The sequence below is a fragment of the Patella vulgata genome, chromosome 5 (genome assembly GCF_932274485.2).
Source record: "Patella vulgata chromosome 5, xgPatVulg1.2, whole genome shotgun sequence".
Lineage (NCBI taxonomy): Eukaryota > Metazoa > Mollusca > Gastropoda > Patellidae > Patella > Patella vulgata.
The window spans coordinates 36950677-36975336 of record NC_065883.2 but is presented as its reverse complement, the minus strand read 5'-3'; the positions used below and the strand labels follow the sequence as shown (position 1 = coordinate 36975336).

General features: G+C 36.4%; 1 protein-coding gene across 2 annotated transcripts in view; it reads right to left on the bottom strand.

Annotated features, from left to right (window-relative positions):
* The window catches only part of LOC126821498 (1-phosphatidylinositol 4,5-bisphosphate phosphodiesterase beta-4), a 315174-nt gene that overhangs the window by 26619 nt on the left and 263895 nt on the right, over nucleotides 1-24660 (bottom strand). For both annotated transcript variants that reach the window (XM_056100864.1, XM_056100865.1), the window contains 8 exons: nucleotides 22079-22151; nucleotides 21574-21677; nucleotides 19720-19822; nucleotides 19437-19601; nucleotides 13549-13648; nucleotides 13311-13415; nucleotides 5394-5630; nucleotides 4639-4873 (listed from right to left, as the gene is read on the bottom strand). In XM_056100864.1, the coding sequence (XP_055956839.1) occupies nucleotides 4639-4873; nucleotides 5394-5630; nucleotides 13311-13415; nucleotides 13549-13648; nucleotides 19437-19601; nucleotides 19720-19822; nucleotides 21574-21677; nucleotides 22079-22151 (1122 nt within the window). The remainder of the gene's footprint in view (nucleotides 1-4638; nucleotides 4874-5393; nucleotides 5631-13310; nucleotides 13416-13548; nucleotides 13649-19436; nucleotides 19602-19719; nucleotides 19823-21573; nucleotides 21678-22078; nucleotides 22152-24660) is intronic.

Below are 24660 nucleotides of genomic sequence, written 5' to 3'. Positions count from 1 at the left end.
CAGGAAGTTATGATCCGATATGCGCGAATATTGAAAAGGAATCAAGATCTTTGGGTTATAAACTTGCATTTCAAGTTTCATCAAAATCGGATCAAATTTGTGGCCTCTAGAGGGTCCACGACTTTGATATACCAGATGTTTAAACTATTTGCGTACGAGGGGCGACCATTTTGTCCAGCAGTTTTGGTCCGATTTTCATGAAATTCAAACTCAGACAAAATTATGGTGTAACGGTGATATATTCGAACGTTTTTTTTTAAATCTGATAATAATTGTGACCTCTGGATTGACCACATGCTAATAATGTGATTTTTCATACAATCACGGGCCACAATTCAGAAAGTTACGATGCGATATGTACGAAAAGACAAAGGAACCAAGATATTTGGGTTATTAACATGCATTTCAAGTTTCATCAAAATCAGATGAAAATTGTGACCACCAGAGGGTCCATAACCCTGATACACAATATTTTGCCTGAAATTAGTGAAATGTGCAAATATCAAAATGGACTGAGATCTTTGGGATATAAAGATATGTTTTAAGTTTCATCAAAATCAGATAAAAATTGTGACCTCTAGAGGGTCCACAATCTTCGTATTACACACTTCTACACAATTTGCGTACAAAGAGCGGCCATTTTGTCAGGCAGTTTCATTTCGATTCTCCCGAAATTCAAATTCAACCTTCATTATGGTGGAATGGTGATGTATTTAAACGGTTTTTAAAATCGGAAAAAAATTGTGACCTTTAGAGAATCTGCAAGCTAAAAACGCGATTTTTCGAACAATCAGGGGCCATAATCCAGGATGTTAAGTTCGGGTATACGCGATTATCAAAAGGAACCAAGGTCTTAGTGTGTAATGGTGATATATTCACATGTTGTTTTTTTTAAATCGGATAAAAATTGTCCCTCTACAGGGACCACAAGCTAAAGATAGGTTGCCAGGCAACAAAACATACGCCCACAGCAGCTAAATCGTCCGAGCAGTCGACAAGGGTTGTCACATATTTATTCTTTTGTAGGTAATTAGGGGAATTTAATAGACAATTTCATACAGATGACACTATAATTTCCGTTGTTTGAAGGTTCACAAGGTTCTAAAATCTAAAACAAGGCCGTAACTCTGGAAGCAATCTACAGAAATTGTTCAAATTCGACAGGCTTTTTTCGTTTTAATAATTCAAATAATGCATATGAATTTCATACAGATCGGATGATAACTTTTGTTGTTCGAAAGTTCACAAAGTTCAACAAAGTAAATCAAGGGCCATAACTCTAGACGTAAGTGACGGAAATTGCTGACATTCAATAGGCTTGTTTGTCTTCATTTCACTAATTTAGGTGATAACTGAAACTCAATAGGCTTGTTCGTTTTACTAATTTAAATGATACATATAAATTTCATACAGATCGGATAATAACTTTTGTCGTTAGAGCATTTACAAGGTACAACAAAGTTAAACAAGGGCCATAACTCACGGCGTAATTAACGGAAATTACTGAAATTCAATAGGCTACTTCATTTCACTAATTCAAATGATGCATATCAATTTCAAACAGATCGGATGATAACTGTTGTCATTAGAGCGTTCACAATATTCAACAAAGTGAAACAAGAGCCATAACTCTAGATGTAATTAACGGAAATTGCTGAAATTCAATAGGCTTCTTTGTTTTACTAATTTAAATGATGCATATAAATTTCATACAAATCGTTTGATAACTTTTGTCATTAGAGCGTTCACAAGATTCAACAAAGTGAAACAAGGGTCATAACTCTAGATGTAATTAACGGAAGTTGCCGAAATTCAATAGGATTCTTTGTTTTACTAATTTAAATGATGCATATAAATTTCATACAGATCGGTTGATAACTTTTGTCGTTAGAGCCTTCACAAGGTGCAACAAAGTGAAACAAGGGCCATAACTCCAGAAGAAATTAACAGAAATTGCTGAAATTCAATAGGCTTCTTCATTTCACTAATTTAAATGATGCATTTCAATTTCATACAGATCGGTTGATAACTTTTGTCATTAGAGCGTTCACAACAGTCAACAAAGTGAAACAAGGGCCATAACTCTAGACATAATAAACGGAAATTGTTGAAATTCAATAGGCTTCTTCGTTTCACTAACTTAAATATTGCATATAAATTTCACAAAGATCAGATGTTAACTTTTGGCATTAGAGCGTTCACAATGTTCAACAAAGTGAAACAAGGGCCATAACTCTAGACGTAATAAACGGAAATTATTGAAATTAAATAGGCTTCATCATCTCACTAGATGTAATTAACGGAAATTGCTGAAATTCAATAGGCTTCTTTGTTTTACTAATTTAAAAGATGCATATAAATTTCATACAGATCGGTTGATAACTTTTGTCGTTAGAGTGTTCACAAGGTACAACAAAGTGAAACAAGGGCCATAACTCCAGAAGAAATTAACAGAAGTTATTGAAATTAAATAGGCTTCTTCATCTCATTAATGCAAACAACATATATCAATTTCAAAACAATTGGTTGATAAATGTAGTCTGTAGAGTGTTCACAAGAAATTGTGGACGATGGACGGACGGACGGACGGACGGGGGCGACGGCAATATACGACCACATTTCCATGTGGGCGTATAAAAATGTGATTTTTCAAGGGCCATAATTCAGGAAGTTATGATCCAATATACGCGAATATCAACAAGAACCACTATCTTTGGGTTATAAACATGTATTTCAAGTTTCATCGAAATCGGATCAAAATTGTGACCTCAGAGGGTCCACAACCTTGATTTACCAGATATTTACACTATTTACTTACAAGGGGCGTCCATTTTTTCCAGTAGTTTTAGCCCGATTTTCATGAAATTTGAAGTCAACAAACATTACGGTGTAACGGTGATATATTCGAACGTTTTCTTAAATTGAATAATAATTGTGACCTCTAGAGGGACCACAAGCTAAAAACATGATTTTTTCGTAAAACCAGGCCATAATTCAGGAAGTTATGATCTGATATGCGCGAATATTGAAAGGAACCGAGATCGTAAAACCAAGGCCATAATTCAGGAAGTTACAATCTGATATGCACGAATATTGAAAGGAACCGAGATCTTTAGGTTATAAACTTGCATTTCAAGTTTCATCAAAATCGGATCAAAATTTTGGCCTCTAGAGGGTCCACAACTTTGATATACCAGATGTTTACACTATTTGCGTACGAGGGGCAGCCATTTTGTCTTCCAATTTTGGTCCGATTTTCATGAAACTCAGCCTCAGACAAAATTACAATGTAACGGTGATATATTCGAACGTTTTTTTTAAAATCGGATAATAATTGTAACCTTTAGAGGAATCACAAGCTAAAACCCCTATTTTTCGACAAATCAGGGGCCATAATCAAGGGAGTTATGTTCGAATATGTGTGATTATCAAAAGGAACCAAGATCTTTATGATAAAAAACATATATTTAAAGTTTCATCCAAATCAGATAAAAATTGTGGCCTCTAGAGGGCCCACAACCTTGATATACCATATATTTAAACTATTTGGGTACAATTGGCAGCCATTATGTCCGTCAATTTTTTTCTGATTTTCACGAAATTCAAACTCAACCATCATTAGTGTATAACATGTTTTTTTTTTTAAATCGGATAAAAATTGTCCCTCTATAGGGACCACAAGCTGAAAACACGATTTTTCGTACAATCAGCGGCCATAATTCAGGAAGTTACGATCCGATATGTGCGGATATCGAAAGGAACCAAGATCTTTTGGATATAAACATGCATTCCAAGTTTCATCAAAATCCGATCAAAAATGTGACCTCTAGAGTGACCACAAGCTAAAAACGTGATTTTTTGTACAATCAGGGGCCATAATACATGCAATGGTCCGATACAAGCAATATCGAAAGGAACCGAGATCTTTGGGAGATAGACCTATATTTCAAGTTTCGTCAAAATTGGATAAAAATTGTGACCTGTAGAGTGTCCACAAACAAATTGTGGACGGATGGACAGGTGCGACGACAATATACGTCAACATGAAAATGTGGGCGTATAAAAATGCAATGCCAAATGCAACAACTTTTAACAAATGTACATAACAATTGACAAAATCGAGATAACAAGCATCTGTGGATAATTTCAATATCGGGTATTGTCCACCCTGAGCTCTTATCCATGCCTGAAGTCGCCATGGCATGGACTGGCACAGATGTCTCACTACATGCTGTGGGATTGTTTGCCAATGATTTTGGGGTGCCTGTACCAACTCTGGAACAGTTTGTGGTGGCACGGCTTGAGTTTGAACCCGTTGTCAAGTTCATCCCTAAGGTGTTCGATCGGGTTCATGTCAGGAGACATAGCGACCCAATCCATAACGTTATCATGCTGGAAAACCATCTGTCGTCAGACGCCATGTTGAGCCAGCAACGGAAGCAACAATGGACGAAGGATGGGGTCAACATAATGTTGAGCATTTAGATTGACTTGGACCACCACCAACTGGGACCGGAAGTTGACGTTGATAGCGGCCCAAACCATGACGCCACCTCCCCCGAAACAATCCCTTTCCAGCATGCATAATCAAGTAAAAATAAAATTCAAACTGGAATATTTGCATTTTATAAAACATACCCCTTTTTCTTCATTTTTTTCTCCAGGTTTTTTTCAGTTGCATTTTTTTCTTTATCGTGATTAGCTACCATTTTATCTACAATGGTACATTGCTGTTTTTGAATAAAACCCTTTTCTTTTTGATGTTTCTTTTTCAAAACTTCTAAATCCTTTAGTTGCTTTTTTAACAGTTTTAAATAAACTTTTTCATCCTTGAGTTTCTCCCGGGAAATAGGTGTAAAACTGAGTTCTTCTCCTGTAAGAAAATTGTTTTTTACTGTTAATGTTTCTTTATCTTGAGACTGACATGTAATTTAATTCAATAAAGTTGTGCAGATCATTTTACCTGGAAAACACCATTTTTACGCACCCTCTAATAACTAAACAATAAGTATAAGGGGATACTTTATGTTTACAGTTACATTTTTGTTTTATTCGAATGACTAGGTTCAATTATTTCCAGTGCTACATGTTTCAATGGGAGCCTGGCTCAAAATGTTTCCAAAAGGTTTTCATGGTCTATATAATTCCCAGTGATTTTTCTAACCAAACTACTACAATGAACCCCACCCACATATCAACAAGAACATACTACAGTATATTTTATCTTCAATATAATGCTCACACAAAAGTGATTTTTGGGATTTTAATATTAGAGGCCGTATATATTTAAATAGCTATTGATTTACCAGAAGCTCTTTATGCAAAATTCTTGAAATCACAACATAAATATTGCAGTACCAGATCTTAACTGCAGTAAATTAAATTTTATGTACCTTTTTTATCATCTTTTTTTGGTACATTAGCTGTCTCTGGAAGCACACTAGGCGAGGTTGAATTAGCAGTTAATTGTCCATTAGATGTTTTGTTTTGCACAGGTGTTTTATTAGATTTAGCTACAACTGGTACATCAACAATATCTGTTTCATCAATACCCATATCTCTCATCTGTTTCTCCCGTTTTTCAGCCATAGATAAAAATTGGATTGGAGCTGACAAAGCATCCACAAAATCTGCACAAGTAAACATAACTATAAAATATACACTTTAAATATTTCCAAATAAATTAAATTGGTGCAGGAGAGAATTCGTTAACTCTATTGTGTTTTTTTTTCTGGTATCCTCCCCACTGCTAAAAAATTATTGATTGGTCATTAACCCTTTTCAATGCTAGACGTAAATCCACTGCCTGTGCTAGATCCTTTTTTGAGGACAAAGAGGGATCTTGAACTAAATACCAAACAATATTGATAAAAGCTTTTGGGGGAATTCTTTTGTGTTGTGGGATGGGCATGAGGTTTGTCTAAGAGGAAAAAATAGAATTTTGGAAATTTGCATAATCATATAGTCACGTGACCTCATGGTGGCCATTTTGGATTTCTCGTTTTTCACTAAATCTATGACAAAAACAATTTTATTCTCCATGAAATACTTATGGGATATTGTCTCCATTAGGACTTACAGAGTAATCAAATTTTGTGTGATAGGTCTTGAAACAATCCTGATCAGCATGAAGGCCTGGCTGGCTTGGACAGTCAGGGCAAATCTAAAACGTCCGCGCGCCCAGCACACACTACACATTTTGTCCTTTCTGTACCCTGTAAGCCTCTGCACTGTGTCTGTCCTTATAACATCTTTGTTCAGTTTCAGACTGGAACTTATAAGTATAGCCAAGAGGTCCTTGAGGTCCACTAGGAAATCTTTGGTAGACAGCGTGAACATGCGATGAAGTTTATGCGCACACAATACACATGTCATGAACAATCTCAAAGCTACTTTTTGTACCAGTTGTATATCTTCCGTACCACGGTCACATTGTGGAGCTGCTGACCTACCATATCAACCCCACCCATCTTCTGGTTTAATAAGCAATTATGCAGGTAGTGCTCCTACGGCTAGTCGGACAGCTGTAAACGGTTCGAACTGGACGGTTAAACGGTTCGAATTCAGCGGTACGGTAATTCGGAGATGTCCTCCGTTACGTAGAGTTGTGCCTTATTATATTCCTAAAGCTGCAGTAATAACCAAAAAGCTAAATATTACTGCTATTCATAATCGGCAACAATAGATTTTTTACATCTGTAATAGTTATTACAAGTGTTGAGAATTTCACGTGCTGTGGCTATTTATAGACACAAAGAGAGCCTGAGACTCGTCTGAAATCAATTAGAGTTACGTCACTGAAGCGTGCACAAGTACAACTTTTAGGAGGGAAAAGATTCGGCCACGGGGCACTCTATCTTTATAACAAATATTGCCCGTTGTCATTTTGTATTTGATGTTTGAAAATCCTAGAATGTAACAGTCGTCCTACGATGTCGACTGCTAAAAAATAATACTACTAAAATAGCACTCATCGTAGTCATACGGCAAAGTCAACGGACCTGGTTCTGACCTTAGCTATTGTTAATCCAATCTAAATACTTCTCGGCATTTCTAACTACATTCTACCTTGTTTAATATTGACTTAAAAACGTAATCATAAAGGCTAGAAAATGACATTATAGTAGATTCGTTACGACATTCAACACGTTTCATATCTCGTAATTTCTTGCGAGAATTCTACTTTGGCTTTTAGTTAAATTAACCAATCATAAAAATTCTACTTGCAAGCGAGGAATTATTTCTTTATTGTCCAATCAATAGATGCCTTCCAATTTACTTTATTCTATTGTTAGTAACATTGTGTAATCATAATATTATCGCTATATGTCAAGTATGAAGGGAAACAGAGTATTGTTTTGTATATTATCGTAGACATATATTGAATTAAAAAATGTTTCAAATGAACCAAGTAAACCAGGTAAACAAATAATTATCGAAAATCACTGAAAATGAATAGACTTTTTTGTCTCATGACCTTAAACACTGTGTATAAATTTAAAGTCAATCAGATATTCACTTTAGCCTCTAAAGCGTCCACAAGATTTTTCAAAGTGATCAAGGGCCATAACTCTGGCAGTAATCATCTGAAAATCAATAGGCTTCATCGTCTCATGACCTTAAACACTGTGTATAAATTTAAAGTCAATCGGATATTAACTTTAGCCTCTAGAGCGTCCACAAGATTTTTTGAAGTGATCAAGGGCCATAACTCTGGCAGTAATTATAGGAAATCGATGAAAATCAACAGGATTCTTCGTTTCGTGGCCTTAAACACTGTATATAAATTTAAAGTCAATCGCATATTAACTTTAGCCTCTAGAGCGTCCACAATGGCTTGTGGACGCCGGACGGGGGCGACGACAATATACGACCACATTTCAATGTGGGGGTATAAAAAGTCCTAACTGTAGGAGGACTAGATGCATGCATGTTTGAGAATTGGATTTCCATCCTTGTCATCTTTTCCAGTAGGAATCATATCAGCACTTCCCTCTGTGGTTAACATACATACTTCTTTGGATTTGCTATTTGATTTGTCTTTCTTTGCCCTGAACTTTACAGCTTGCATGTGCCCTGTTTGTGATTTCATGAAACATGATGACCCCTTCTCAAGTCCTACTGTTCTGCTCCGAACTGGGCTAATGAAGACAGGTAGTAGAATCTGTACAAGCAGCCACTCCTATTCAGCGACATCTACTTGTAGAAATTCTATTGTTTCATATCTTTAATCAACAGCCACTCTTCTAACGCAGCCAGCGGTCACTATTTTATTAATATACTATTCAAAAAAAGTAGGGGATATTTGATTTTGGGGGCATAATACTAAAATATGCAAATGACTACGAAAAAAGTCACTATAGAACCTAACAGAAGAAACATTTCCAGTTACATGTGACGCCCAAACGCACCAATAGCTACCGCATGGAATGCAGGTGATGCTTGGGATCATCATGGGGGTCCAACCCAAGATTTGCACAACTCTGACTTTGAATGTTACAGTCATTGTGGCATTGAATTCCAGGGTGGAAACATCAGTTTAATTGTTTTAGTGACCAGAAAACAAATTTTGATATGCGTCGGCTTACCCAAAATGAAAGGTTACGTGCCCTTGGCATGCTACAGATCGGCACAACACAGGCGGTTGTGGCGCGGACGATGAATGTTTCTCAGTCTGTCATAAGCAGGCTATGGTCCAGATACTGTGATACACAATCTGTACAGGACAGACCACGCTCAGGTCGACCAAGGGCGACAACTCAAGCCCAGGATCGATTTATCCGTACCTTGGCCTTGAGAAATCGTGTCATCACAGCAAATCAGATCAGCGCTCGTCTTCAAACAGACACTGGAGTGAGAGTGAGTGGCCAGACGATTCGGAATCGACTGCATAGGGGTCACCTTCGCGCCCGACGTCCTCGCGTGATCCCTTGTTTGAGAGATCATCACATTCAGGCAAGACGTCGTTGGTGTAGGGATCGTCAACACTGGGATAATCGACACTGGAGCAATGTGATGTTTTCAGATGAGTCAAGGTTCACTGTTGATTTTTTGGACAGACGTAGGAGGGTGTGGCGTCGTCGAAACGAGCGCTTCCAAGACGTTAACGTCATCAGACATGATCGATTTGGGGGTGGTTCTGTTATGGTGTGGGGAGGCATCACTGTTGCTGGAAGAACGGCTTTACATGTTGTTGCAGGGCGTGTTACAGGCCAGTACTACCGGGACAACATCTTGGCAGTCCATGTTGTGCCGTTCGCACATGGCCGCCGTTTCATCTTCCAGGATGACAACGCAAGATGTCACAGGGCCAGGATCGTTACAGGTTACCTCCAACAACAGAACATCACCACATTACCTTGGCCAGCACTGAGTCCCGACCTCTCCCCCATCGAGCATGTCTGGGACATGCTTGGACAGAGGTTACGTCAACGTCAACAACGTCCTGCCAATGTCTCATTAGGAATATGCCACGTCGGATCAATGCTTGTTTGGCAAACAGAGGAGGATTTACCCGTTACTGACTTGGTTGTGATGCTGTGGTAACTTTGCTGTTTGACCCCAGGTATCATTTTACCCTTATAATGGTCAGTCTGTGCCTTACTTAGTCTAACGATCATTTGGAATAAATCGATGAATGTGAACTTCATTTCATTTTGTCATTTGTTTCTTCGTCAGTTTCATTAGGTGACTTTAATAACACTTAAAAATCAAATATCCCCTACTTTTTTTGAATAGTATAAATTTAGCAAAATAGCGCTTATTCAACAGCCACTGTTTTATGATACAATCTTGTCGTACTTCGTAGAACCTCCGCTAATCCTGTGATTAATAGTTAATTATCCATCCCCCACCGATCAGGTAAAATGAACTGTGAAAATAACAATAAACCCAGGATTGCCTGTTAATTAATCTTTTGTTTTATTAAATAACAAACCCTGATCATTGTTTACACACCTATTGAAACATTATTAGATACTGACTGAATAAACTAATAGTACTATCAAAGCCGAGTTTTGTCGCGATCATTTAGTATCTATTTTCCATTGCCACTTTGTTGCTAAACAGAAGTTTTAGCGCCCCCTATGTTACATACAGAGTTACACCCCCTAAAAATCGATGACAAATTCAGCATGTTTTTTTGGACATGTGCTTTTTGATAAAATAAAATTAATTCATGGATTTTCATCACAAAAATGGATAAATAATAGTGAATACATCACAGTGGTTGACAGTAGTATCAATGTTGGTACAAAATGACAGGTTTACAGAAGATATATTAGAGATTTGTGTCAAATAATTTTCGTCCCAAGCAAGTTTCAGCGACGGCCAAATTTACTGACGCAAGTATTGATGTTTGCTCCCAATGCATCCAAGCATAAAATTTACTTGATGTCAGCATTAACAAACACTCAGATTTTATTAAGCGGTCACTCCCGTTAGGCGACCAGTCATGAAAATTCCCTTGAGTGGCTGCTTAATACAGATTCTACTGTACAGCGTGTGGCCAAGGCCAAGATATGGTTGCATCAGATTCAGGGGGATTCGCTCAGTTACCAGGATTTGAGGCTCTGGATCATAATGATCTCTAAATGTGTTTTTACCGGAGTAGACTATAAAATCAAAAGAAATACCCTTGGATCTAGTAAGTTCATAGAACTTTATTCCCACCTAATGCGGTCCCTCACCTTTCTAATCAGTGGCCTTACCTTGTAAACCCTGTCCCTATTGGTGTCTTTTGGGTCATATGCTAGGTCTTGATTATTTGCAAAAGGTAGGAATTTCAGAAGAAGGAAGAACCTATTCCCTTGTCATTATTTGCCCAAATATAGGGGTTTCTATCAGATCCTGTCCGTCCCTGTCCTCTAGCGTGGCCGGCCCCTCTGATCCCTAATAGGGCCACCTCTGTCACCCCCATGGCCACCAAGAACACGGACACCGTGGCCACGAGCAGAGCCACCACCAACACGTGGACCACGTCTACCACTACAAAGACCACTATTGTCATTCAATATAGGCCTACCAGGAACCAGGCCACGAGCAATGCCACCACGAACAAGCGGATCACGCCTGCTTCTGCCAAGACCACGTTGGGCTTGCACTACCTCATTTTCACCATCACTTTCATCCCCCATTCCCGTATCATTATCACTATAGTCAGTCAATAGATGTACACGTTCGGGACTCAGGGATTGCCAACCTCTTTTACGACTAGCAGGCCAGAATCATTATCAACATCAAAATTATCATCAGAATCTACTGCAGACATAGGGCTATATCATGGTCACCTTGGCCTTGTTCATCATGCACAGGAGACATAGCCATAGGCCGAACGTCGAGCAATAAATCACCGAAATCATACTCTCAATCACTGTCTTGACTACTATCATTTTCAACTGGAACCCAATTACGTGTATCATCCGCCTCAAAATTGTCTTCACCGTCTTAGTCAGCAAAGATGTCATCCACGATTTCATAGAGAGTAAATCGTCTACGTGGGACTCTGCACCTCACCATTTTACAGTCTGACGCTTTGAAACATGTGGAAATATGTTCTAGTGTATAGAAAGATAGGATGATAACTTTTGCGGTTAGAGCGTTCACAAGGTTAAACAAAGTGAAACAAGGGCCATAACTTTAGAAGTAATAAACAGAAATTGCTGAAATTCAATAGGCTTCTTCATGTCTCTAATTCAAATATTGCATATAAATTTCACAAAGATCGGATGTTAACTTTTGGCATTAGAGCGTTCACAAGGTTCAACAAAGTGAAACAGGGGCCATAACTCTAGACGTTATAAACGGAAATTATTGAAATTAAAAAAGCTTCTTCATCTCACTAATGTAAACAACATATATCAATTTTAAAACAATTGGATGATAACTTTTGGCATTAGAGCGTTCACAAGAAATTGTGGACGATGGATGGATGGACCGACGGATGGACGGGGGCGACGGCAATATACGTCCATATTTCTATGTGGGCGTATAACCAGCAGCTGCCAGGCAGGATACGTCCACATTTTCGAGAGATGGATAGAGAACAAGCTAAAAAGAAAGTGATTTTTCCTACAATCAAGGGCCATAATTCAGGAAATTACAATTTGAGGAACCAAGATCGTTGGGTTATAAACTTACATTTCAAGTTTCAACAAAATCGGATAAAAATTGTGACCTCTATAGGGTCCACAACCTTGATATACCATATTTTTATGCTATTTGAGAACGAAGGGCGGCCATTTTGTCTGTCAGTTTTGGGCCGATTTTCACGAAATTCGAACTCAGCCGTCCTTAGGGTGTAACGGTGATATAACAATACGTTTTTTTAAATCGGATAAAAATTATGACCTCTTAGGGTCCACAAGCTAAAAACACGATTTTTCCTACAATCAGGGGCCATAATTCAGGAAGTTACAGTTCTATATGCGCGAATATAGAAATGAACCCCGATCTTTGGGTTATAAACTTACATTTCAAGTTTCAACAAAATCAGATAAAAATTGTGACCTCTATAGGGTCCACAACCTTGATATACCATATTTTTACGCTATTTGAGGAGAATGAACGGCGGCCATTTTGTCTGTCAGTATTGGGCCGATTTTTACGAAATTCAAACTCAGCCATCCTTAGGGTTTAACGGTGATATAGTAATACGTTTTTTTAAATCGGATAAAAATTATGACCTCTATAGGTTCCACAAGCTAAAAACGCGATTTTTCGTACAATCAGGGGCCATAATTCAGGAAGTTACGTTCCGATATGCGGGAATATCGAAAGGAACCAAGATATTTAGGTTATAAGCATACATTTCAAGTTAAAACCAAATCGTATAAAAATTGTGACCTCTACAGTGTTCACAAGCTAAAATTGTGATGTTTCGTACAAGCAGGGGCCATAATCCATGAAGATACAGTCCGATACATGCCAATATCGAAAGGAACCGAGATCTTGGGATGATAAACCTATATTTCAAGTTTCATTGAAATCGGATAAAAATTGTGACCTGTAGACTGTTTACAAACAATTGTGGACAGACGGATGGACAGGGCCGACAACAATATACGTCCACATGAAAATGTGGGCATATAAAAAACCATAGATGGCACTCGCAGTTACAACGTTAAATTTAGCGAGGAACTTAAATTTAGCGAGGAACTTATTGAGTACCCGGTAATACCGGGTACGTGCATTTTAACGACATTTTATAATACCCAGTACTACCGGGTAGACACAATGAAAGGGTTAAACACTATTTCTCTGTCCCCATCACATATATAGCATCAAATTAAACTATTGTGAGTAATATTTACCTCCAAAACCTTCTGGTACATAAGTTTTTAATATGATACGACAAAATACTGTTTGAAGTGATAATGGAAAATTTCCTTCTGTTCGTAATGATATGTGACGATAACCTAGAAAAAAAAAATCAAAAGTATATATGAGATGCTCTCTAGATGAATAAATATGGGTATTTGTTCATAAATAAATTATATTACTGGTAAAAGATACAAATAATAAATATAGTTTTTTTTCTACAAAACAAACCTGCTTGTAGGCCATCTAATGGTAATATTCTCTGTCCAATTAGTCTACCGGTTTCTTCATAAACAGCTATACGTAATACAGCTAATTCTGGTAATACAACCTGTATAGATTATAACATAATTTATAGAACAATTGATAATGGGCTTTTAAGCAAAAATACAATAATCCAATGACATTTATGATTTGAAGCAATGAAACATAAAAAATCCAGCAAATACTGTACTTTTCCACATAATGATAATAAATAATATGAACATTTGTATAGCGCTGATTCCACACTCCAATTAAGCTCTATAACGCTTGCTACACACAATTTTAAAATTAAATATAACGTTTAAATAAGTATGCTTTAAGTCTGGATTCAAAACACTCAACAGAAGGAGCACTTTTGATGAACACTGGAAGATCATTCCATTTTGATGGAGCAAGAAAACTAAAAGTTCTTGCCCCAAATGTTTTCATTCTCCACCTTGGGGTTACCAACTGTATTTGATCACATGAGCTTAAACTCCGGGAAGGCTCATGACTTTGAATTAGTTCAGTTAAATAAGAGGGTGCTAGGTCATCAACACATTGATAGGTCACTGATATCTTGAAATCAATTCTCCAATGTTCGAAGGGGGATAACTTCACCGCTAGAGGCGCTAGGCGCAGGGGGGTGACAACAGACGTAAACACATTTTTTTTTACGTTTTGTTGCGCTTTTGGGTACAACCACTAGAAGTAAGAACGATGCGTGCAATTTTTATGAATTTCCCGTTGATGAGCATTGGCGTAAATTATGGGTGAATGCTGTCAAGAGAAATGTTGTGACAGACGACGGGAAAGTTCACCCATGGATCCCGTGTGATAGCTCGAAGCTTTGTAGCTGTCATTTCCTGAGTCCGCCAATCCATCATCCAGGCAAAAAAATAACAAGCATGTACTACCAACAGTGTTTGTATATAGAAAAAATCCAACACCAAGGTCTTCTACCAAATTTAAAAAGGGATCAACCACTAGTCTTGAAAAGGAAAAACTCCTGATAGTGATATGGTCAACAAGGTGGGCTATATAATAGTCTAGACCAGTAGATTAGAATATGCACTCATTGAATGTCTACACATGGATCTTCCTATTACGTGAACTACAACCGCTCAACCCAGCTCCTGTAAATTGGCATAAAAATCTATGAATTACCGGTAGTCTTATTACTCCTATATAATGCCATGAGATGTTGAGGCCCATATAATTTTTGTCATATTTCCTACCATACCCGGTACACACAGTCAATTGTATTATTTAAGTATTATTAATTAGGCCTAGTAGTCTATGGAATAGCCTAGTCAAGATTGCCCGCATATAAAATTAAGGCCTTGTTCAGTTGTTTACAATTCACATTCACATTATTCAACTACCTTTTAAGCCTAACATTTGGCTCAAACTATCACCAGAGTTTAATATTATGCAATGGAGGTGGAAGGGGGGAGTTCATCAGGTTCATAATTTTAAAGAGGCACCACTAGCCTGTCACTCTTGCCAAAAAAAAAACCCCACCATTAAATGATGGATTTAGTTTTGAACAAGCCAACAGTGAGGCTGATGTCCCCCGCCGAAATCCCAAAATAAATAGATGACACATATTAATTAATTGTACATTTATTTTTTTCAAAAGTATCGAGCAATCAAACTACACAATAAATTTCATCACTCTCTATCAGATAGAATCAAGATTATCTTGTCCCAAAGCATCGACCAATGAAATTGATTAGCTCTGCTTAGCTTTAGCGTGAAATGCTAATCATTGAAATCAGTCAAGACATTCACTTAATGAACATCTACATCAGGTTTAAACATTCTACCTCAATTAAAAGCAGTTTTTATGTTCCGAAGTCTTGACCAATCAAATTGCTTATCACTCCTTAGCCCAGGCAGAAAATTCGCACAATCAAACTTAGTCAAGGTAATGATATAATGAATCTATATTCACTTTCATCGCTCTTACTTCATTAAAACCAAAGTTATCGTGTTACTAAAGCATCAACCACTCAGATTGCTTATCTCTGCTTAACCTGAACAGAAAATGCTCATCTTTGAACTCCTTCAAGGCATTGACCCAATAAACACCTACACCAAGTTTGAACATTCTAGCTCAATTAGAAGGCTAGTTATTGTGTTCCAAAGTCTCGACCAATCAAATTGCTTATCGCTCTGCTTACCCCCAGCAGAAAATGTTCATTATCGAACTTAGACAAGGTATTGAAGTAATAAAGCTATACACCAAGTGTCCTCACTCTCACTTAATTAGAACTAAAGTTATCGTGTCCCAAAGCATCAACCAATCAAATTACTTATCTCTGCTTAACCTAAACAGAAAATGCTCATCTTCAAACTCCATCAAGGCATTGGCCCAATAAACACCTACACCAAGTTTGAACATTCTAGCTCAATTAGGAGAGTTATTGTGTTCCAAAATCTTGACCAATCCGATTGCTTATCGCTCTGCTTACCCTGAACAGAAAATGCTCATTATCAAACTTAGTCAAGGTTTAGATGTAATGAAACTATACACAAAGTTTCATCACTCTCACTTTATTAGAACTAAAGTTATCGTGTCCCAAAGCATCAACCAATCAAATTGCTTATCTCCGCTTACCCTAAGCGGAAAATGCTCATCTTTGAACTCCATCAAGGTATTGACATAATAAACACCTACACCATGTTTGTACATTCTAGCTCAATTAGAAAGAGAGTTATTGTGTCCCAAAAAGTGTGATGGACAGACGGACGGATGGACGGACGGACGAACGGACGAACCCATTTTAATAGTCCCCTGCTTTCTTCAAAGGCGAGGGACAATTATTGAAAAGAACCTTAGTTAGACTCCCCTATTTATTGAAAATTGAACGAATGACATACCAGTGTTAAGTAAATTTGTTATTTTCTAGTTCTGTGATAGAAATTTTGGAAGCTGAGGATTCACCACAAGAAATTGATAGAATACCAGCTGCTGCCAGGCATGATACGCCCACATTTTCGAGAGATTTATAGAGAACAAGCTAAAAAGAAAATGATTTTTCCTACAATCAAGGGCCATAATTCAAGAAATTACAGTTCGATATGCGCAAATATCGAAAGGAGCCGAGATCTTTGTGTTATAAACTTACAAATAAAAATTGAAAAATAAATACATGTAAACATTTTGTAAAATGAGAAATCAAAGTAAGAATTCCCGTAAAATATTATTGTTATTGTGTGTGTCTAGTTAATCGAGGTTATTCGTTAAATTCTGCGTGTGTGCGATTGAACAAAAATAGTAACACACAATAAAAGGCCTGAGACGAAATTGTTTTCTAACGTAACGAAGAAATAACAATTAAAATGAGTGGGGCTTCGGAAGCCACTGCCAAGAATTGGCTTCAGACATAAGACCTAACTAAAAGTCTACATCACATTCACAAACTGTCACAGCTACCTGGCTGTAGCAGTGCTAAAAAAATCTCTAAGAATGAAATCTAATCATTTGTTATGAATTAAAGTAATATCTTGTTATTTAGGTGTTTTATGTTAAAACTGAACCAGCGGCTGCCAGGCAAGGTACGCCCACATTTTCGAGAGATGGATAGAAAACAAGCTAAAACGAAAGTGATTTTTCCTACAATCAAGGGCCATAATTCAGGAAATTACAATTCGATATCTGCCAATATCGACAGGAACCAAGATCTTTGAGTTATAAACTTACATTTCAAGTTTCAACAAAATCGGATAAAAATTGTGACCTCTATAGGGTCCACAACCTTGATATACCATATTTTTACAAAATTTGAGAACGAGGGGCGGCCATTTTGTGGGTCAGTTTTGAGCCGATTTTCACGAAATTCGAACTCAGTCGTCCTTAGGGTGTAACGGTGATATAATAAACCGTTTTTTTAAATCGGATAAAAATTATCACTTCTATAGGGTCCACAAGCTAAAAACGCGATTTGTCATACAATAAGGGGCCATAATTCATGAAGTTATGGTCAGATATGCGCGAATATCAAAAGGAACCGAGATCTTTGTGTTATAAACTTACATTTAAAGTTTCAACAAAATCGGATAAAAATTGTGACCTCTATAGGGTTCACAACCTTGATATACCATATTTTTACGCTATTTGAGAAGGAAGGGCGGCCATTTTGTCTGTCAGTTTTGGGCTGATTTTCACGAAATTCAAACTCAGCCGTCCTTAGGGTGGGTGTAATGGTTATATATTAACACGTTTTTTTAAATCGGATAAATATGACCTCAAAAGGGTCCACAAGCCAAAAAACGCGTTTTTGCGTACAATCAGGGGCCATAATTCATGAAGTTACGGTCCGATATGCGCGAATATTGAAAGGAACCGAGATCTTTGAGTTATAAACTTACATTTCAAGTTTCAACAAAATCGGATAAAAATTGTGACCTCTGTAGGGTCCACAACCTTGATATACCATATTTTTACGCTATTTACGTACAAGGGCCGGCCATTTTGTCTGTCAGTTTTGGGCCGATTTTTACGAAATTCGAACTCAACCGTCCTTAGGGTTTAACGGTGATATAATAATACGGTTTTTTAAATCGGACAAAAATTATGACCTCTATAGTTTCCACAAGCCAAAAAACGCGTTTTTGTGTACAATCAGGGGCAAAAATTCAGGAAGTTACAGCCCGATATGCGCGAATATTGAAAGGAACCGAGACCTTTGGGTTATAAACTTACATTTCAAGTTTCAACGAAATCGGATAAAAATAGTGACCTCTACAGGGTCCACAACCTTGATATACCACATTTTTACGCTATTTGAGAACGAACGGCGGCCATTTTGTCGGTCAGTTTTGGGCCGATTTTCACGAAATTCGAACTCAACCATCCTTAGGGTTTAACCGTGAAATAATAATACGGTTTTTTAAATCGGATAAAAATTATGACCTCTATTTTTCGTACAATCAGGGGCCATAATCTATGAAGTTATGGTCCGATAGATGCCAATATCGAAAGGAACCGAGATCTTAGGGTGATAAACCTATATTTCAAGTTTCATTGAAATCGGATAAAAATTGTGACTTGTAGATTGTTCACAAACAATTGTCCAGACAGGGGCGACGACAATATACGTCCACATGAAAATGTGGGCGTATAAAAACTGCTAATCAATATTTAAATTTTCTAATCAAATTGGACTTTTTGATTAGCAGTGCTGCTAATCAACTGTGAAAAAATACTGACAGCCCTAAACACAACCATTCAATCCAAAAGATGTCTAGGAAAATTTGGTGGTCATCCACCATCAGATTTAGATCGATTAAATCTTGATTCAACGCAGTTTCAGTTCCATGTGACTGATGGTAAGCGGGCTGGAGTTTATGTAGCGGATCGTTTTTGTGAAGATGTTTCAACAGTCTCTTCCTAACTTCTTTTTCAAGTACCTTCGAAAAGAATGGCAAATTTGAGACGTGTCGATAGTTTTTGAAAATATTTTTATCAGGTGATGGCCCTTATATCAAAGGTTTTATGACTGCTACTTTAAAGGAGTTGGGAACAAAACCAGATCGGAGGCTTGAACTGATTACTTTAGTTATCGCAGGAAGAAGGGTATCAGCACACTGTAATAAAATCTTTGTAGGAAAAGGATCCAGCAAGCACCAGATTTGTTTAGATTCCATCAAGAGTTTTAGCACCTTGGCCTCTGAGAATGGTTTGAAATATTTCAATTTTCTACCTGAGAAATATTTGTCCAGATCAGTTCCTTTTGAAGTTGTGGCAGTACCGATGTCATTTTTAATTTTGAAAATCTTATTCGTGAAGAATTCACTTAATTCATTAGCTAGTCATCAAATCCTCAAGCAGATTTGAACAGAATTTACTTTAATTGCAGTATTCCTACCTTTCTAAAGACAAAGGACTCTTCATTATAAACTGGATTAAGACCATTATTTGGTACAACTCTGGTGCGGAATTCACGTCTGATAGTATCTGTTGGTAAACCATACATATCAACTTCTACATAGGTTCCTATCTTCTTATCTGATAAAAACTGACCCGATATCACCTGCAAAAATTCAACAACAAATTTATAATTCAAGTGTTTCATTTGTTCCTATTGTCATAATTATTCTTCAAACACAAAGATATAAAAGATTATTTGTAATATATTTATTTGTACCTACCTCTACAGAACAATGAGCAGCTATTACACCGTCTACAGGACTCTCGGAGAATGGATCAAATGTACGATCTGGTCGTCTCATAAAATCAGGTTTCAATAGATACCTGGAACATTATAATTCAAATATTATTATATCCTTTTCTTTAGATGACAGGAGCAGCTTGTTAAAGTGTTACTTTCGTATACAAAATTAAGGGACATGGAACATGTAATGGAAAGGGAGTTATTATTTAAATTCTCACTGAAAACGAAATGAAACACATTCAATCCCATCGTTGGCGTGGTACTATAAGCTTACAATGAATAAAGGTACATGTAACACTATTATAAAAGCTACACATACGGGAAACGATAGGTTGCCAGGCAACAAAACATATTCCCAAAGATGCTAAGTCGTTGAGCAGTCCATAAAGGTTGTCACATATTTTTTCTTTTGTAATTAATGGAAGCATTCACAATAGACAGCTCAACATGTACAAGCAAACAAAAAGTTACAAAATATAATCCCTTCCGTCTTATAAGATTTCACCCCATCAAAAGCAGTTCTGAATAATATTGAATTGTGTTTATTAATACAGAACCACTATAATATTAACAAGCCAACAGTGAGGCTGATGTCCCCCACCGAAATCCCAAAATAAATAGATGACACATATCAATTAATCACACATTTATTTTTTTCAAAAGTATTGAGCAATCAAACTATACACTAAGTTTCATCACTCTCTATCAGCTAGAATCAAGATAACTTGTCCCAAAGCCTCGACCAATGAAATTGATTAGCTCTCCTTAGCTTCAGCTCGAAATGTTAATCATTGAACTCAGTCAAGACATTCACCTAATGAACATCTACATCAAGTTTAAACATTCTACCTCAATTAAAAGCAGAGTTGTTATGTTCCAAAGTCTTGACCAATCAAATTGCTTATCGCTCCTTAGCCTAAGCGGAAAATTCTCACCATCGAACTTAGTCAAGGTAATGATATAATCAATCTATATTCGGAGTTTGATCGCTCTCACTTCATTATAACCAAAGTTATCGTGCCCCAAAGTATCAACCAATCAGATGGCTTATCTCTGTTTACCGTAAGCAGACAATGTACATCATTGAACTCCATCAAGGCATTCACCTAATGAACGGCTACACCAAGTTTGAACATTCTACCTCAATTAGAAGGAGAGTTATTGTGTTCAAAAGTCTTGACCAATCAAATTGCTTATCGCTCTGCTTACACTGAGCAGAAAATGCTCATTATCAAACTTAGTAAAGGTTTTGATGTAATGAAACTATACACAAAGTTTCATCACTCTCACTTAATTAGAACTAAAGTTATCATGTCCCAAAGCATCAACCAATCAAATTGCTTATCTCTGCTTACCCCTAAGCAGAAAATGCTCATCTTTGAACTCCATCAAGGCATTGACCTAATAAACACCTACACCAAGTTTAAACATTCTAGCTCAATTAGAAAGAGAGTTATTGTGTCCCAAAAACTGTGACGGACGGACGGACAGACAAACCCATTTTAATAGTCCCCTGCGTTCTTCGAAAGGCGGGGGACAAAAATTGTATCAGATTATTCTTAAAGATGCTTTGTGTAAGAATTAGATTAAGAGCTGGATGGCCGTTCTTGTTATAATAGTTCAAAAGTAGATGATGAAATATGAAGATATTGAAAATGGCAGTAATTATCAGAAATTATTGAAAATCAATAGGACTTTTTGTCCCATGACCTAAAACACTAATGTCAAAAAGTATAAATTTAGCCTCTAGAGCGTCCACAGATAGACGACGGACGGGGATGACAACAATATTTCTAGGTGAGCGCATAATAATTTCTTTAACAATACTCACCCACAGTTGTTGTTGTATTCAAACTTTCCTTGATTCAGCTGCATAGCCAAATCAGCTGTTTGAAAATTTAAAGAGACCATTTGACATCCAGCATTCCAGAAAATCTAAAAAAAATGTATAATTTAAAACATGGAATACTTGAAGGGAATTTATAAATCGGCCTAATAATTACTGAAATGAAACTTGCAAATTCAAGTCATTAAAATGTCAAAATATGAGTTATTTCCCTCCAAACATTTTGAATTGACATCATTGCAAACTTGCAATCGGGTGACATTACATCCCATTCTGTCAAAGTTGTGAAAACTGGTGTGAATAGACTGATGATGTAATCAAAGACAGAAAACTTTTTACATCGCTGATGATCACAAGAGTTTTAATTTGCCCGTTAATCGTTAGATAACTTGATTTAACAGTTTATGGGATTTAGAAAATTGTACTCTAGAACTTTCATCAAATATGCCCAAAGATCTATCAACTTAAAACATGGAGATTGAATACCTACCTGTGGCATATAATTACTGGAATCAACTCGACCACCTTTAGGATATATTCTACTCATCTGACGTTTATTATAACTAGACTAGGTTAAGGTTTTATTTTATATTAACCTTTGTCTAAAACATTGTTTGATTGCTAAATATACATGTCTATATTGCACACACTATGTACCACTACACATCATATCAGCTATCAAAATTCCTTCTACGTGTTATACCTGATATTTCAACATGCTATGTCTCATAATTTAAAAAGTGTATCTCACAAAACATAATAAGACATTCATTCCAACACTGTGTAGCTGTGCTATATATCTGCTCATCTCTTTTATTATCTCATGTAGCTAGATAATAACATACTATTGTACACTGTAGGTAAAGAATATCCACAGACTGCCATACCCATTTCTTGTGACTTGTGATCAATGATCAAGATAAATGGGTGTGTCTGGGTGCGTGCATGTGTGTGTGGGGGGGGGGGGGTCTGGGCAACTCATTTTTAAAAGAATAAAGTGTTAGCATAAGGTAGCCTTTATGAAATCAGTCAGTTATATGTTTGTTGTTACAATGCTATTCTATTCTTCATATAACAGTCTTTTTTTGTGATTGAAATTAATAACCATAAAGTAGTGCGGCATCATTGCCATTTTTCGCTAAATTGTCAAATTTGTCATAGCTTTAATTCATGCAAAAATGTACTCAGACTGATCATGTAATATTTAATTAAGAAATCAAAATCAAAATACCAACGCTTGGATTCAATTGGATTTAAAACAGGCCTATCATTAAATTCTTGTTGACAACAAAATGGAGGTGGGCTTACTACATAGCAAACAGCATTAATCGATGGAATTTCAATTCCTCATATCTTTGTAAATACTGACCAGAATTTTAAAAAATTTGGACTGATATTCCTATTTGAGATTCACCTTTCACAATATTGTTGTAGTTCTCAAGAGATTTCTATAGCACTAATAGTAAGTGCAGGGGGACTGCACTACACAAAATTTACACAAAAACAATACACGGACAAGACTTTATGTTTATATTAACATGACCTGTCAAGCCAAAATTTTACGAAAATTCTTGATGTATGTCACTTATGGACACTGTCAATAAAAGGCCTGACAATAATAATTATACACATCTTTTTATTCTTATATATTAAAGATCTTATTTGGATTAAAAGTAATTCAAATTTAAATGCAATAAAAATAGCCATTAAATTAACTCAAGAATAAACTAATTTGTCTGAAATTTTCAATATATTCATTTTTGAAAATCTTTTTTTTGAACTACTATAGGATGAACAGCCAGCACTTTCTCTAAATCCACATAAAGCCATTTTAATCATGTTTCACCTCCTCCAAAAAAAAAAGAGAAAAGCTCTTTTTCCAAAATGTACTAATTGGACAATATTTGTCATAAACAGAACCCCGTTCCGGACAAATCCTTGCTCTGCCACCGGCTGCATTGCAATAGTTTCTTAGACAGAACTAATATGTATTACAGATGTGAGGAGCCAGGATGAGGAGGAAGATTATTGACCATTGAGAGTAAGGCTGTGCAAAAATATCGATATAATCAATAATCGGTAGAAGTTATTTAGCGATACGATAATCGATATTGAAATTCAAATATCGATTATCGGTATATTTACCTTCTGACGGCAAGTTACGGTCACTTTCACATGACTGAACTTTCCGTAGTCTGGCATGCAGACGAATGAACGAATACACAACAACTATTTTCCCCCTCTGCTTACAAACTGGCACATTTTAAATATATATTATTGTAAAAAAACTAAACTTTAAGATTAAATACATTATTTTAATATTTTCGTTGTTTTTGTTGTTATTACTAGTTGAAACTAAAATAGGTCACGCACTTTGTGAACAATGACGATCGCACGTGATATAGTAAAATTAGAATTATCTCCCTTCTTTGCTCTTGATTGATTTGTAGAGAAATTGTCTGCTTTCACGATAAAACTAATTGTATTATTAATGATCAACTCAGCTTTTATTACTAAATCATGTCAGATACAGTGCATACAAAACACGTTTTTGACTTCCCGGGAAAATATCTATATCTCTCGTAATTTCTTGCAAGAATTCTACTTTGGTTTTCGTCAAAATTAACCAATCATAAAAATTCTACTTTGAAAGCCAGTAATTATTTTTTTATTGTCCAATCAATAGATGCCTTCTATTATATTTTATTCTATTATTAGAAACACTATGTGATCGCCAGTAACTTGCAAAGAGAAACCATGTATTGTCTTAGTATTTATCGGAGATATTGGAATAAAAAAAAGGTTCAAATGAATCAAGAACAAAACTTAGAATAATACTCAAGTTAATCCTACATTTAGCAACTAATTATTTTACATTAATTGATTTTTTTACGTACATCGGCACAGTATTAGACTAGGATAATAACACTACTGTAACTCGATCAACACAAATAACAGGTCGGTAAAGTTCGGTTTTTCCGGAAGAATGATAATCGATTATTATCAATAATCGCTGACAAATTCTTGCCGATAATCGATATTGAAATTTCATATCGATTCCCAGCCTTAATT